Source organism: Rutilus rutilus (assembly GCF_951802725.1).
Source record: "Rutilus rutilus genome assembly, chromosome: 6".
In the NCBI taxonomy this organism is placed as follows: Eukaryota; Metazoa; Chordata; class Actinopteri; order Cypriniformes; family Leuciscidae; genus Rutilus; species Rutilus rutilus.
This window is the reverse complement of record NC_140214.1, coordinates 48,930,011-48,947,794: the sequence shown is the minus strand read 5'-3', so window position 1 is coordinate 48,947,794 and position 17,784 is coordinate 48,930,011. Positions and strand designations below refer to the sequence as shown.

General features: G+C 38.6%; 1 protein-coding gene across 5 annotated transcripts; it reads right to left on the bottom strand.

Moving 5' to 3' along the window:
* Positions 1–379: 379 nt before the first annotated feature.
* On the bottom strand, positions 380–16,698 carry LOC311291912 (tripartite motif-containing protein 16-like protein). 5 transcript variants are annotated; one of them, XM_084411269.1, is made up of 5 exons: positions 16,583–16,698; positions 9,134–9,344; positions 3,625–3,829; positions 1,623–1,658; positions 380–1,409 (listed from the first exon to the last, which is right to left on the bottom strand). In XM_084411269.1, the coding sequence occupies exons 4-5, from the start codon at positions 1,654–1,656 to the stop codon at positions 889–891; spliced, it is 555 nt and encodes a 184-aa protein (XP_084267395.1). In that variant the 5' UTR covers positions 1,657–1,658; positions 3,625–3,829; positions 9,134–9,344; positions 16,583–16,698; the 3' UTR covers positions 380–888. The 5 variants fall into 5 exon arrangements, with proteins under 5 accessions (XP_084267395.1, XP_084267394.1, XP_084267393.1 ...); XM_084411268.1 differs by having other exon boundaries at positions 3,625–3,753; XM_084411267.1 differs by lacking the exon at positions 3,625–3,829.
* Positions 16,699–17,784: the final 1,086 nt, after the last annotated feature.

The window sequence follows — 17,784 nt, the reverse complement described above, 5'->3', positions numbered from 1 at the left end:
CTCCATTATATCTTTGCTCTGACCCTTGACTATCGATCTAGAAACTTAATTTCCTCATCTTGATTGCCTACTTACAAAAAAAACTAGGGGAAAATGGTCCAACGACTGAGCACGATAGGCAATTTGGCGGCCATTTTGATATGCAAATTAGAAGGTAAAAAACTCAAAATTTCGCTTGGGTACCATTTTTTTTTTTGGGACTCAGCACCCTTGAAATATGTAAGGTAGGCCGGTTCCGACTTGTACCCATAACCCATAAATGCTCCTCACTTCTTATAGAAGGCCATTTTTCTGAAATCCGTCTAGTCTAATTAGGCAGGATGATTTTCAGATCATTTTGAAGCAAAAACTCTAGGCGACAACATCCATTAGTCAGAAGTCTGGTGGACACATATTTAGTATGTGTTTTGTGGCTTTATTTCAAAAACTTTTTTTTTTATAACCATGCATAAACATTATTCTCTCAAAAATACAAACATGTACATACACGGTGCTCACATATTATGGTAGCCCTGTTTGTGCTAAATAGAGTGTAATTACAACTTTGCCATTAATATGTTTATAAGCAGCTGAAAAAAGCACAAATGTCAGGGCATGTCAAAACATCTCAAGGAGCCCAAAAACACCTTAGAACCCAGAGGGTTAAATTGCAAGCATAAATTTAGAAAAGTATAGCCAGTCCGGCAGAGGGCGCTAGGCAGAAGGAAATCAGGACTTTGAGTGTTGTTTGCAAAGCTAATCTTGCTTTAGGGAATTTGTGCGTGCAAAATCAAAGTAAAGTATCCCAATTCTACATAAATTATAAATGATAGATGTGATTCTGTTATAAAACTAAAGGAAGCTGATCTCCATCAACACTAGAATCTCTCTACAGTTTATTCAGATCCATCAACACAGTTTCACTGATGATCCAAGAAAAACATAAAACCCCGGATAGAGCGGCTGAGTGAATGTGGTCTGGACTCTGTGGATCAGGCTCATTTTGTCTCCGCTGACGCTGTAGAAGGACAGTTTTCCTGCACTGTGATCCACATACACTCCTATTCTACGACTGGGCACTGCAGGGAGTTTAGTCTCTGTGTTATTGTGTATGAATGAGTAACCGGAGGGAGTGCAGTCCAAACTCCAGGACTGATCATTAAATCCAAACCCACACTTATCACCCCATCCCTTCCTGCTGATGCCCTTATATGACACTGATATCGACACACCACCACGCCACTCAATCTCCCAGTAAGAGCGTTCACACACACTCTCACTACACAACACCTGCTCATAACAATCAAATCTGTCTGGATGATCAGGATACGACTGAAGCTCTGTGAAGTTGCCAGTAATCACTCTGTTCTCCTCAGACAGACGGAGGTGTTTATTCACTGTGTTCAGATCCAGAGTGAGCTGATGGGAATCTGATGGAGATAAAACATCACAATCAGGAATTATGAATCTGATATTTTAATGTAGCTGAACTCTTCATGTTCAATATATCAGCAGTGTCTCAGTGCAGTTTAATCATCATTCACATGATCAACTCTAAAACTCTTCCGTCAAGATTTCTTTCAGCTTCTACCGGAAGAACATGAACACACACAGTGAGTTTCTATGCTTGTTTTCTGACTTACATTGAAGGAAGTCACTCCTGGTCTTGGGAGCCATGACTGTGGAAATCAACAGACATAAAGAGTGTGATTATCATGTCAAGAGAAAATGATCCTGCATCCATTGCTAACACATGCAGAAATCCTCCAGCATTATTTACAGAGCCCAAATCCTAACACAATCACTATTGAGGGTTTGATAATATTGACATGTCACCATTGTAACGGTCTAAACGTTACCTGGTTTTTATTATTGTATTTTCACAGGCTATTGCCTAAAGCAGTGATCTCAAACTCAATTCCTGGAGGGCCACAGCTCTGCACAGTTAGCTCCAACCAGCTCCAACTCACACCTGCAAGGAAGTTTCTAGTAATCCTGAAGACCTTGATTAGCTGGATCAGGTGCGTTTGATTAGGGTTGGAGCAAAACTGTGCAGAGCTGTGGCCCTCCAGGAATTGAGTTTGAGATCACTGGCCTAAAAAGAGGTATCTGGGGTTAAGTGTAATACCACTAGGAGCCGTTTGAGGGTGCTAGTGCATGGTGGCTACCGGGTATAAGCCTGGTAATCCACGAACAAGTCAGTTCATTTGGTAGAGGGAAACACATGGTTAAACCAGAGCCCGTCTACGGAGAGCCTGGCCACTCCCTATTAAGTCTATTGTACCGAATTTTGGTTGTAGTTCCACCAGAGTTCCACTGGGGGCGATCGCCCATGAGTGCAGACTGAATGGGAGTCTATGGGGCTAGACGGCTAAATTTGTCTCTTTCACCCGATTGCCGTTGAGAAATCTCAGATTTGATTGTAGGTTTTGCAAGTTCAACATGGGTTATAGGTCGAAAGTTGAATGAACGAGTACTTCTGTCCTACGAGTACACTAGCATTCTGCTAATGAACGCTGATTGGTCAGTGAAGGACTGATTACGACCAGAGATACCGCTTGATGGCATCGTGGCATCCGAAGCGGGACCAGAAACAAACAAACCAAAAACTCTTCTAGCACGTGTGTTTACCTGTGTCAGCTGTGCTGTCGATGCCTCGAGAGAAAAGAAAGTGCAGAGCGCGAAGGCACCAAAGTGACTGAAGGATTGCCGTAAAGCAGTATCTCTGGTCGTACGATGTGTGTGACGTCATGGACATTTCAAAAGACTTTTTAAAGCAAATAAGTGACTCTAAAAAATCTAACAGCCAGCAATGTGTAATTTCTTTGCATCTCCTTTCGAATACAACATTCAAATTACTAGACAAAAAATTATATCCTGGGAAAAGTGGATTTTGAGGCGTATAGCGCCATAGACCTCCATTCATTCTGCACTCGTCCTGTGAGCGCCCTCATGTGGAGCCAGAGTGGAACTGCAACCAGTTCAGAAGCCGGAAGTTTACTGAGAGTGGAAGTTCTCCCCTTATTAGACATTCTCTGGTTGAACTAATGCTACCTGCCTACTCATTTGAAGTCCTGTTTTGAGGACTCGTGGAGTTTATGCTCAAACGTGAGTATTGGCTGACTATGCTAATGTCTTAGTGTATTTGTAATGAATAATGACTGATGTTAGCTATTTCGCTTTCTTTTGTAGAAAGGACTTTTCTTCATATATATCAGTTCACTCATATCACTATTGGACCATAACAGTCTTGTTGTTTTACATTACTATGTTCATTATATGAGCACCGTCTGGCTATGTTCATTATATGAGCACCGTCTGGATCCACTATACGTCTCAGGGAAGCGAGAAGTGAGAAGTATGGATCTGGGTATTACCACGCTGTAGCGAGGCACCAAACGCCATTGACTATCTTCACCTCTCACACACTGGATTATCGGATTATATCACTGCGTCGCTGTCAAACAACCTTGCGGATTTATACTCATCTCGTCACCATCATCAGTTCAGCTAATCTAAAGTCAGGACATTGTTGATAAGTTCAAGTTGTTATATCGTCTCATTTACACAGAGACAAAGACTGCTTGTTTGCTTATATTGTTTATTTTTGGGGCAATTATATTACGTAACGAATCTCGTAGATACCTTTAGTGAGTAGAATTTAGATTCAGAGGAAGAAAGAGAGGTGTTCCCGGAGCAGAGGGGTGAGCATTAGACCCCTTAGACCTGGCGACTTCCCATTACCCCCTCCTCCACCTGTTTTATGAAGATGACCTGCAGTGAGGAAGATGCCAAACGCATGTGTAGTATCGAAGAGCATCTGGTTGATCTTGAGCACAGAGTCAGCAAACTTGTCACCACAGAAACAAAGAACACGAAGTTAAGAGCATGGGAAGACAGGATTAACTACGGTTTACAGAGAGAGCTGGATCGTGTTAAACAGCAATGTTATGCCAGAGTTGATGAATTGAGTCAGAGCATTGTGGATTGTTTAAAGCAGCGAGATAAACAGCTAGAGCAACAATTCAAAGCTATTAAACCCATCATGTCCACTCCCGCACATTCCAGCAGTCTCAAGCACCATCCAAGATTGCATATCTTTAAAGCATAACATACTGTATCTTTCTTCATCATCTCCCCTCCCTACTGTTAAACTTGAATTGCCTACGTTTCGAAATTTTGATTCAAAAGACCCTATTGATTTCATTGATCGTTTTGAAGAGTTTAACGAATTGAGACCTCAGCATCACGAAGCGTTGTTAGCGGCGTTATCCGTGAGTCTGAAAGGGACCGCTAAGAGTTGGTGGAGAGCAGAGAAGCAAAATATTAGAGATTGGTCCTTTTTCAAAGAGAAGTTCCTTTTTTTGTTTTTGAATGAAGATCACAATGAAGTTGCTGCTCAGAAGTTGCTGCTTCAAATTACAGAAAAAGAGTTAATGAAAGTATAAGAGACTTTGCTTTCAACTACAGAGAGATGTCACTAAAGATTAATCCTATAATGTGTGAAAATGAACTAGTGCATGCAACGCTGAGAAACTGCAATCCTCGCTTGGCTTCACTGTTGAGGGGAACAGTAAAAACAGTTGATGATCTGGTTTGTCTCGACACGCAAATAGAGAAGGACTGGGCAGAGAGCAAGAGAAGACTGAGTCAAGGAAAAGATGAGGAGCAGAAGAACAAATCTTCAGGTGGGAATGGTCAACCTAATCGCCTCATCTTCATTGATCCCACTTTTAGCTCTCAGTGGAACAATGTACTATAAGCTCCTATAATTTTCATTCATTCGACTTCAATGCTGTAATTGATACAGGAAGCACTTTTTTTGTTGCAGCAAAAAGTATGGCAGAGATTGAGGGAGAGGGATGAGCAACTGACCAGAAGCGCTCAAACGTTCATGCTCGCTAATGGCCAGAGTCAGAAAACTCAGGGTAAAGTACTCTGGGAACGTGAAATATATACGGAGTGAAACGTAAAGTCACATTTTATGTGATGGACGATGAAAACTTGTCTGTTCCTGTCATCTTGGGATTGGATTTCCTCCAAGAAGCCAAACTATCTATCGATTTGAATGTTTCACGTATATACTTGCCTGATGCTAACTCTAGTCATCCTATGTGTTTTAATAAAATGCACGAGCACGCTGCTGTCCAATTTTATGCTGCACAAGGAAAAGGCGGAATGATTCACGATGAGGAAAAGTCGAAGCTGATCGACCAAGCAGTGGAAAACTCACATGCTTCAACCAAGTAAAGAATCAATTGAAACCTATCATGTGTGATTGGCCTTCAGTATGTACCCATAGGCTAGGTTGTACGAACTTCATTAAGCACGAGATTGAAACAATTGATGAACTCCCTTTAAGAAAGAGACCATACAGAGTTTCTAGAGCTAAAAATGATTTTATTGAAGAACAGATTAAGGAGTTGCTTCAACTAAAAATCATTAAACCTTCTTCGTGTCCGTGGACTTCACCTGAGGTGGTCGTAGATAAGAAAGATGGAGGATCTAATAACAATCTTTTGTCTGGCAAGGCCCCTTTTCATTGTCCACAATGGACAACAAAAAAAGTAAACACTTTGGGAGAGATCTATGATGATATGGGTCTAAAATCATTTCAGAACATTAAAGCTCAATATAATCTACAAGGTACATCTTTTTATATGTATTTGCGAATAAGATCGGCCCTTCGGGCATATGGGGTGCCTTGGGACTCTCATTTACCTATTCACCCACTGCGTAAATTAATCCTTCCTTCTGAGAGATCTCCCTCTTCTGTTTCAGTTATTTATCAGTATCTTCTTGAGCATTCATACAAACCCTTATCTATTACAACTGTTTGGGCCAAGGATCTTAATGAAGATGTGCATGTTTTATTTTCGGATCAGGTATAGAGGATGTTTAAGCTGTCTTCAAGGAACCCCAATCATCAAATGATACACTGGAAATTACTACATAGGGTTCACTTGACTCCTATGAAACGTTTCTATATGAATCTATCCTCCTCTCCCAAGTGTAATCTTTGTTCTCAAGGATCTCTAGGCACGTACTTGCACTTCTTTTGGGACTGTCCCTCTCTCTCATCTTTCTGGACCCAACTCTCACAGGACTTATCATATCTGTTGGACACTGATATTTCTTTGACCCCACATAGTTTTTTCTTGAACGATTTTAGGGACCTTACCTTATCCATTCAACAAAGATATTTACTGTTAACTGCTCTCACAGCGGCAAAAAAAATGTTAGTTAACCGCTGGAATCCTCCTCACACAATGGACAGAAGAACATGGATGGTATCTTGGCTGGACATTATATCAATGGAACTCTCAACCTCTCGTATGCATGGATCCAATGTTAAGACTGTGAATTTATGGCATGCTGCTTTTGATATTGTGTCAACCTTTTTAACATCTATGTAATTTTATTTTTTTATTTGTTTTATTATTGTTTTTTTGGGTCTACATTCTATGTTTGTATTTGATTTGTATTTTCTTGAAGTCTACCAGGGGTGGGATGGGGGATGGGTTCTAGATTTTTGCGTTGTATTTTTGTTTTTCTTGGCTTTAAAAAAGAAAACTTAATAAACAGTTGTTAACAAAAAAAAGAAAGATGGAGGATCCCGGTTATGCATTGATGACCGTGGCCTTAACGCAAAACCTCACCTCGACAAGTATCCGATGCCTCAGATCACGGATATTCTTGATATTCTCAAAGGAGCCATGGTGATCAGCACGTTGGACTTAAAGAGCGGATAATGGCAATTTGAAATGGATTCTGCAAGTATGGAAAAGACAACTTTCATTACCGCTTCAGGGCTATATGAATTCTTGTGTCTTCCAGTTGGCCTTAAAAATGCAGCAGCATCTTTCCAACGGCTGATGGAGCAAGTTCTCAGAGAGCACAAGAACAAATGTTGCATGATCTATATCAATTACATTATTGTGTACTCCCCAGACATCCAAACACACGTTTCATAGTCTGCACAAGGCCGGTCTCACTCTTAACCTCAAGAAGTGTAAGTTCATATGTTCTTTGCTTGACTATTTAGGCCATACCATCACAGTGGACGGAGTCAAGGTGAATTCAGACAAGGTGGATGCAATCAGAACATTCCCAACTCCCAAGTCCTTATAACAGGTACAACGATTTCTAGGCCTTGCGGCTTGGTACCATCGGTTTATTTCCACCTTCTCCACTAAAACAGCACCCTTACACGCACTGAAGAGGAAAGAAGTGGACAGACGACTGCCGACGTTCATTTAACCTCATCAAAGATGAACTCACCAGAGCACCTGTTTTAAGTACACCTAACTAAGTACAGACCAATGCAAGTGATGGGGGCTAAGGAGCTGTATTAACACAGGAAGTGGATGGACAAGAGAGAGTGCTCAGAGGTGCTGAAGAAATCCTATTCCGCATCAGAAAAGTAATGTCTAGCAGTAGTATGGGTTGTAGAGAAGTGGCACCATTACCTAGAAGGCAGAGCTTTTGAGGTGATCACTGATCACGCATCCTTAGTCTGGCTTTTCCAACATCCAAAACCCTCATCCAGACTGGAAAGATGATCAGACCAGGAGAGATGCGGCTGAATCACCGGCTGTGTTGTTTCACACACCAGCTAAGCGTGGTTTTACTTCTGTCACTTGTGATCTGCCGTTGGACTTGTCTCAAATCGGGGATGAACAGAAAAAAAGACCCAGAGTACCAAGAGATCATGGTTAAAGCCAAGAGCCAGCAAACCAAAGATCTTATGAGAACGCACTACGTCTTTAAAAATGAAGTTTTATTTAGGAATGTTCCAGACTCTAAAGAAGGCCAAAGATTTCAATTTGTAGTCAAAATTGAAGGAAGTAATTTTGACTTGCACATGACAGCCCTCTGAGTGGTCACTTGGGTAAATTTAAAACTCCTTTGCGACTTTTAGAATTTGCTTATTGGCCATCGATACGTACTGATGTATGGCAGCACTGCAAAAAGTGTGAGAAATGTCAACAGCATAAGCCCGCTAACTTAAAACCTGCAGGGGGGCTACAAGTGTGCCCATAGTCACATCATGGGACCTACAAGTGTGCCCATAGTCACATCATGGGACCATTTCCACGAAGCACCCGCCAGAATAGTGGACTATTTCACTAAATGGGTAGAGGTTTTCCCCATGAGAGCTGCTAAGGCTACAACCATTGTGCAAATTCTTACAGAGTATATTTGCACAAGATGGGGAACACCAGCCTTCATCGCGTCTGACAGAGGTACACAATTCACCTCAAACCTCTTGGCCCAATTATGTAAGCAGTGGCAAGTAACACAAAAACTGACCTTCGCATACCATCCTCAGTCAAACCTCACTGAACGCGTCAATTGGAATTTAAAAACTCTGATTGCCATGTACGTCAAACAAAAGTAACACAGTCCGTCTGTGAGAGTGCTCATTGGCTGTGTGTTCGTGTTTCGTGTGAACGCAGTCTGTGAGAGTGCTCATTGGCTACGTGTTCGTGTCTCATTTTGTGTGAACACATGGCTTGTGATTTGTTTTTACTGGCCATGTGCTTGTGTTTTAGTCATGTTTGTTGAGAGCACATGGCTTGTCATGTATGTGTCCTTGTGCTCTCCTGTCGATTGTCTAACCCCGCTCATCTTGTCACCTGATTATTGGTTCATTTGTCTTACCTGTCCTCCCTTGTTACCTGCCTTGTTTTCTCACTATTTATTCTCCTTGTGTTTGCAGTCCTGTGCCAGATCGTCGTCGAATGTCTACCTGTCAAAACTCCCTCTGTGTGTTTTCCAGAAAAAGTCAGTCATGCTTTTCCCCTCGGGTTAGTTTTTGTTTGTGTTCTGTTTTATTTTTATAGTTAATTAAAGCCTATTCTTCTGTAATATTGAGTCCTCGCTCCATTCATCACTCCAACCCTGACATAAGAATAGTAGCCTACATTTGACATTAACTGCATAATATACTCAACGTCTTTAAGGACTATTTGTAACAGCATGAACAAAGGAAATATGTTAATATACAGTATATACAGTAAAATGGGAAACTTTACAAAATGTTACACATTTATTAATAGAAACACCTGTTAGGAAATATGTCAGTACAAACATTGACTGTGTGAATGAAGTAAATAGAGATTAATGCATTTTTTTTGCATAATACACTTACCTGAAGACGGTATAGTGTCACTGGCTTCACTCACTCACACTTTACCCACTATCCTGTAGCGGATCAAGTACTGCTTTCCAGACTCCAATCCAGTCAGAGTAAACTCGTCCTCAGCGGTGCTGATGATAGTCCACTGTTCCTCAGCGCCAGAATCTGCTTTCTCCTGCTGGGACTCCACTCTGAACTGCACAGTTTCTCCAGCTGGGGACGTCTGCAGTTTCAGGGGCAGAGAGGTATGTGTCTCTGTTAATGATCAACTCAGACAAGCTCATAGAGCATATTAAAGAACATGAAATCAGAACAAAATATGGTGGTAATACTGTTGTTGATCCTGTTGTGTGTTAAATTAAAGGTTTAATATGTTGCATAAACTGTCTCGCTTTAAACGTGATTGTGTCGTATTTGCTAGAAGAGGTACAGTATCTGAAGTATCAGTGTATGTCCTATGTTCATTCATCAAGCTTGTTAATATTGATCTTAGTTTCATTTCATTCCGTTTGATGACACGAGTGGTTAATTCGGTGCTGCACAGACTGAAATGCGCGCCAGTTCATCTGCGGTGCATTTTGGGTAATGTAGTTCATGACTTAAAGCATGTTATATGGGTTAAGGGTTAGAAACTGTTACTTTGGTATTGTAAGTCGCCTGCATATAACAAAGATGGGACAATGTACTAACTAAATGATGTTGGCTGACTCTGGTGCATCTCTGTGCCGAGCCTCTGGCTCCTGGAGTCGCTGCCTCGTTGCTATAGTGTGTCTGGTAGAGGTGCAACGGTTCAAATGGCTAAGAACAAATAATCTAACTACAAGCAACAGCACAAACACATACAAAAGAGCAAAGATACTAATAAAATAAACAGTGCTTTTCATGTTTTACAGGCAGGTCTAACATTACTGAAAACTACTGAATACTTATTTTGATTCCAATAAAAATTTTGAATGTCATATCAAGAAGTCATGTTTTTATCATTAAGAAACATTTCCAAGGTGAGGCGGTTTTTGAATTTTAATGATACAGAGAAACTTCTTCCAGCCTTGATTATTGTAATGCTTTTTTCTCTTCTTTGAACCATCGCACTGTATCGTGTTTACAATTAGTGCAGAATGCTGCAGCCAGATTACTGACAAGAATAAAGTTATTTCATCTTATTACACCTGTTTTAGCTTCTTTGCATTGGTTAACTGTTTATTTAAGGATCGCTTTTAAAATTGTATTGTTGACATGTAAAGCTTTAAATGAGCTCCTGAAACCTTGTGAATCAGGGAGATGTCTTAGATCTTCTTTTAATAAGCTGCCGGCTGTTCCAGTGACTGGATGTGTGCCTAAAGGGGATAGACCGTTTGCACTGAGGGCTCCACAACTATGGAATAGTTTGCCAGATTGAGTTTTTATATTGTGCATATTTATATATATATATATTTTATATAGTTCACATAAGGCATAACAGATTATGTCTGCTAGGATACTCATCAAGACGGACATGATGGTATGATTTTTGTGTGAGTTAGTCTGTTGAAGTGCAAGACTTGAAAGAGAACGTCTCGGTTACTGGCGTAACCTCGGTTTCCTTTCGAGAGGTCTCTCGTATTGCTTAAGGTTAGCTTACGCTATGGGAAAACTCCTTTTCTCGAGAATATTGAAGCCATATCTTCAAAACGCAGTGCAGCTACACAGCAGAGACAGATGAACGGCGAGCCAGTCAGTGACGGGCTTCATATAGGGAAGAACAAGGAATGGGCCTAATGAGGGCCAAACTCTTATAATGTATAATATACACAGTATCTCACGAAAGTGAGTACACCCCTCACATTTCACCAAATATTTTAGTATATCTTCTCAAGGGACAATACTATAGAAGTTAAACTTGGATATATTTTAGAGTAGTCAATGTGCTGCTTGTTTAGCAGTATATATTTACATACATAGTATACAGTATACAGTGTATATAGTATACACTTGGCTTTTATGAGATCTCTCGGCTTGATTTGACACAAATGCAGTTGAGCAGCTTCCTCTCCCAAAACAGCAGATGGCGCTAAGCTAGGCGATGAATTTAGCGCTGGTCTCCCAGAAGAAGCACTGGTCTGAAATAATTATAATGAACCTTTTTGAGGTTTTCTTTTGCAAAATGTGTATTACATATCTAGACAGAAATCCCCATTAGCACTCAGTAGCGCTCCACTCTCCGCTATAAGCTGAAAGCTCTGCCATCATAGGCTGCTTTTCACATTTTTGCTACATCGGACGCCTGCGAAATGACTAAATTAGTGATTATGTCTACACTAATTATATGCTGAGAGAGAGATAAGAGTAGAGCTGCACGGTTCATCTTTAAAGCATCTTTAAATCTGTAAGCAGCGGAAATAAGCCAGGCTTCTTCTGTCCAGGACTCCTTCGCACAGTCACATTATGATGAGGGCAACTTAGACATTCTTAGTTAGAAATATGTGGATTTAGGTGATTATGTATTTGTACATTTTGTGCATTATGATGAGGGCAACTTTCAGTCCAGCATATTCTGTTTCCCCCAAAATTAGTTTTATTTATTTAATTATTTATATATTTATTTAGTTAGAAATATGTGGATTTAGGTGATTATGTATTTGTACATTTTGTATATATTTATTTATGTAGATATTTTTTGTGGACTTATTTATGCATTCATTAATTTGTGTATTTATGTATTGCTTTTACAGGTTTCGTCCTCCACATGTAACAGAACTACCAGTAAAAATACAACTCATGATGGCAGGGTAGCCTAACTCAACATGTGAATGAAACACGGCCATCCGACGTGCGGAGCCAGGACTGTGTGTTATGCGTGATAAAGAAGACATATTACACTAGTAAAACCTTCGTAACTGCAATTAAACAATAGGCTGAATTCATTAAATGTTCAATAGGCTAACTCATATCTGCTGAACATTTGGAATAAAAATATGCTGAAAACCCAAACAATAGCAGGTGACAAACGAAACGCGGCTCATTGGTTTATTATGCTGCTGTTACACAAATTAATAAATAAATAGGGCTAAATAAATAAACAAACGAACGACGGACTACAGTAGCCTAAAGTTGGTTTATAGGACATACACTGTTCTGTGTTTATAGCCTAATAGTTATTGTGTGTGCAGATTGTAGCTGTATAATTACGGTTATCAGACATAATGGGCTATTTTCTTCTTATTATTATTATCTTCTGTGTAGGTTTCCCGCAGGAACTAAGGCGGCCGCCTGAGCAACACACGCCCAATCTTTAAATATGTGATATAAGCCTCCGAATCGTGTGATGCGTCCGAACAGCGGCCTCTGGTGGTTGAATGTCATCATTCTACAACATTATTTATCTGGGAAAAAGAAATATAAAAAACGTTCATCCGGCATTTGGGGTACAATTCAGCTGTTGTTTCAGTTGTTATGTTGTTTTGCACTTTTTAGCACAAATATTTTTAAATATTTGTATAGTTTGTTAAAATTGCACATTGCAACTGTTATTTTGAAAAGCTGGTTATTTATAAATTGTTATTTAAATTTAATATTTAGTGTTATAATTATTGTTAAATTTAGTACAGAGCCTGTAGTCTATCACACAAAAACAAGCTCCCAGACAAATATTTATATTCCAAATGTTCAGCAGATATGAGTTAACCTGTTGAACATTTAATGTATTCAGCCTATTGTTTAATTGCAGTTACGAAGGTTTTACTAGTGTAATATGACTTAATTATCACGCATAACACACAGTCCTGGCTCCGCACGTCGGATGGCCGTGTTTCATTCACATGTTGAGTTAGGCTACCCTGCCATCATGAGTTGTATTTTTACTGGTAGTTCTGTTACATGTGGAGGACGAAAGCTGTAAAAGCAATACATAAACAGAGGTGGGCTGCTGGCCCTGTCAAAACCTAAATTATATATATATATACATATATATATTTTTTTCTTTTCATTTTTGTGAGGCTGAGCTGGATTTTCCATATGGCCCTGTCAAAATCCAAAAATGTATTTAAATTTTTTTTTCATTTTTACGATTATATTTCCAGAGAGAATATGATTCATTTTTGTGAGGCTGAGCTGGATTCTCCATAAGTCATCTAAACGCACCACAGCTCCGTGGACCAGCACTGGTAGTATGCGCAGTGATGAGGGACCCCGCGATGTGTCGGCGCTAGCCCCCGCTGATGTCATCAACCGTTAGAGATTCTGGCGGGTTGTGAGCTATGGCCGCTGCCTTCACACCTCTTATCGATCCTGCTTTCGGTCTCCTTCGTGTGCCTTTTTCAAGGCGTTCGTTTGGAGAGGAGAAACAGCTCATTTCAGAAGGAAGATCTACACCTAAGCTGGATGGGCTGACCAAGGCCGGAAAAGGTTTTGTGCGGCACTTCACTGAGGGTAACTACGACCGCGATGACCGGCTAACAGCTAGCACTGAGCGGAACAAGCTATTTTGCTAACCGTGTTTGCTTTTTAAAGGGGTCATATAATGGTACATGCACTTTTACAAGTTGATTGTACTGAAGTGTGTGTTGGCAGCAGGGCCGCTGCTAGCTATAGGCAGAGCAGGCGATTGCCTAGGGCCTCGGGCTATGAGGAGGGGCCTCCATAACCGTAACATCCCCTATATATATAGTCCACCAGTCAAGACGGGCATAAATACTAGCCTCATTGTTCATTGGATATTGTTGAATTGTCACTCATCTGCAGTTAAACCAATTAATGTTTCCGTTTCAAAGCGGGTGCCGGCTTCTGAACGTTTGTGTAACGAACGCATCCATCAGGTGCTGCGAAGCAAAAGCCTATAGGCACTCAAAGAAGCACAGCTCGTAATGCAGGTGTGTGAGTTGTCGTCATCTATTTTGGAGTGATTGCAATGTATTCTAAATATAAACTTGTACTGTAGATCAGCGTCATTTCTGGAAAAATCATTCACCGCTTTATTACGAGTTTAAAAGAGCGCGAGCGTCATTAACGTGCCCAGACGCGACGCTTTGAATTTGCGCGTACAAGGAATAACATCGCGTCGGGAGCTGACTAGTAAAAAAGCTACAAAAGTAAAAGACAAGACGTTTGTATTCAAAGCTAAAAAGCCAACACACTACAGCATGTTTAAATGTTTCAAATAAAGGATCTCATATCTATGGGTCTATCTTCTACATTCTGCTGATGAGTTTAAAATTAAATAAAAATTCTGCTCAGTAGCGATCGTGTCTTTCTCTAGCATATTTAAGGTAACAATGCAATACATAATATCATAATATCTGCAGTCAATATTGATTAAATGGGAGGGAGAAATCCTGCCCATACCGCAGCTATGAAAAAAATATATATAAAAGCTCTGATGTTCATCTACTGGAGTGGTATTCTGGAACTGTGAATACATTTAATAAAACAGCAAAATAACAACAACAATAACATCTTCATTAAACAAAAAAGAGATTACCTTAGATAAAGTTTGACTAATATGTACATACAGTATACCGGTAAAAAGTCTGGACCCATTACTATTTTTAATGTTTAAAGTTTCATATTATGCTCTACAAGCCTGCATTTAATTGATCAAAAATACAGAAAAACAAAAACAAAAACAGGAATATTCAGCAAGGATGTGTTAAATATATAAAAAGTGATAGTGAAGACTTTTTTAAAACAACTTTTTAAAAATAAAAAAAAATCCTGAAAAAAAGTATCACAGGTTATAAAATAAATATTAAGCACAATTTCTAACATTTGATAATAAATCAGAATATTAAAGTTTTCTGAAGGATCACGTGACACTAAATTCAGCTTTGCATCACAGAAATATATTTTAAAGTATAGTAAAATAGAAAACCATTATTTAATAATATTTCACTATATTATTTTTCTGTATTTTTGATCAAATAAATCCAGGCTTGATGAGCATAAGAGACTTCTTTCAAAAACATTAAAAATAGTAATTTGTCCAAACTTACTGTATGTAGTACTGTGTAAGTAAAAATATACTAAATTTAAAATTAAATGTTGTATAAATAAAAAGGTTAGGAATCATATTTGTTTCAAGTGTTTTTTATTGGGGGTGGGGGGGCCTCCAACATGAATTTTGCCTAGGGCCTCCTAATGTCTAGAACCGGTCTAGAATACATAATTACCTAAATCCACATATTCCTAACTAACTAAATAATTAAATAAATAAACTAATTTTTGGGTAAACAAAATGGAAATGCTGGACTGAAGGTTGACCTCATAATGTGATTGTGCGAAGGAGTTCTGGAAAGGAGAAGCCTGGCTTATTTTCTCTGCTTACAACAAACTTCATATTTTTTAAATAGAAATTTGAAATAAAGAATGTCCTGTTTTTGATTTGGGACTCCGGGTCAAAAGAGACGGACGACAGATTAAAACTGCTAACTCTCTGTGGCCAGTTTCATCTCCATAAATGTGAAGTCACTGATTTTAAGCCCAAGTTTAGGCTTTTCTGTGTTGATTTAAAGTTATTCCATGATTCTCTCTGTTAATCAGCTAACAAGACAGCTGCTAAAACTGTTCTGTTGTCAAAAAAAAAAATATATATATTATATATATATATATATATATGGTTTGATTATAAGTTACCTCCTGATTTCCTGAAAATGACAAAAAATATTTTTTCGTTGTTTCATGTTATTTATTTCTATTTGTTTTAATCATGTATTGTATGTTTAATTTCTATTCCTTTAAATGTTTTATGAATAATCTTTTTTAGTAGACTATTTCTTACTGTATATTGTTTGAAAATGTACATTATTGCCTTGCTCTACCTCGAGTTCCTTTTTGTGTGTGTGTGTGTGTGTGTGTGTGTGTGTGTGTGTGTGATACATGTGTCCCTGTGATCTTTGTTAAGTTTAAAAAAAATAAAAATAAATAATAATAATAATTGGCAGACGCAGACGTCACGTTCATTGAGACGAGTGCATTTTGCAAAGTTACATGAAATAACCGGAATGCCATACACAAACACACACACACACACACACACACCCGCGTGATGACGTAAATGACTGGTCATGTTCGAGCAAACGCAACTCGCATTGAACAAAGTTTACAAAGAGTAATAGTTTTGTTCATGTTTTATGATTATCGCTGTTGTGATGTATTATTATTAGGGAGACAGCATATCATTGCCGATCTCCTTTGCTTTCTTAACAAAGTGAAAGTAAACCGAAACCGAGTCTTTCTGCTTTTATAGCTCCTCAGAGATAGAGTCAGTAAATAAGATAGCACTTATTTATCCTGACAGCTGTACATCAGAGCCGTCATCTTTTCAGATCTCACACTGTTGTTCTTATGATTTATAGACCACCAAAGTCATATCTGCTCTGGCTACTTGTATTTATTGTCTACTGTTTTAACACATCTATGTACCTTCTCTCCGCGAATATCATGTTAATGAGAGATGTGAATATTCAATACTACTGGTAGGCTACTCACCGACTGATCTTGTCAAGATGTTGAGGAAAGAATCGGGTGACTGAGTCAGCGCAGTTTTGCGTCAAAGCTGTGTTCTAATATGTTAATTAGAGATGACGAATCGCTCTTTTGAACCGGTTCTTTTTACTGAACCGGTCGAACCGGTTCACCAAATCGGACAGAGCCGAGAACTGTGTGGCAAGCCGTTTTAGCATAGAAAACTATGTTTTGACTATTCATATATATTTTGGATAGTCATACATGTATTTTGACGAGTCATAATTATAATTTGATCAGAATGATATTTAGAGATATCCGCAATTATAAGAAATCTGATTTGAGATATTAAATACATTGTGACTAGTCTAACTCCATTTTAGATATCTGTAATGACGTCATAGATATCTTAGACTAAATTATATATTAGATATATATCATATTTTAGACTAAAAATGGCTATGGTTTGGGAATTTATTTATGAGTATGGCACTGTGATAAAAATATACCTTGCCCTTATAATGTTAATAAAATTCAGCATTCTAAGAATGATGTGTCTTAAAAATGTAAGTCATTCTTTCTCAGCAATGCTAATGAATGAACAATCACATCAAAGAAACATGAGAACTGCCAAACAATGAAACATAAAAAGGGAAAACAATAAATAGCTGTAAAATGAACGGGGACTCTCCATAGGCATAAGAGTTTTTATACTGAACAAACTGTGTCTTCTATCACCTTACACTAACCCTGCCCATCACACAACAACTGCATTCATATCACTTCTAATGCCATCTCATTAACTTTTCCTGTGTAATCTCTCTCTTATATGTTGTTGGTTCATTCATATTCAATTAATTATTAGCATACTAAGCAGAAAGGCTAATTTAAAATGTACTAGTAGGCCTACCTATCAAGTTCAGGATCTCTTTGGTCGAAAAAGTTACTAGTAGCAAGTTAAGTATAATGAAATACTAGACACAATTGGAATAAGTACTAGTATCTAATAAATAGGAATTAGTATCTAATGAATAAGTACTAGTATATTTTAAAAAGGTATTAGTACCTAAAGAATAAGCACAAGTGTCTAAAGAATAATCACTAGTGTCTAAAGAATAAGTATTATGGCAAGCCGTTTTAACATTTAATCATTTAAACCGACTAGTCTCTATTTTCATGCTACTAGTACTTATTTTTTAGATACTAGTACCTATTCATTAGATACT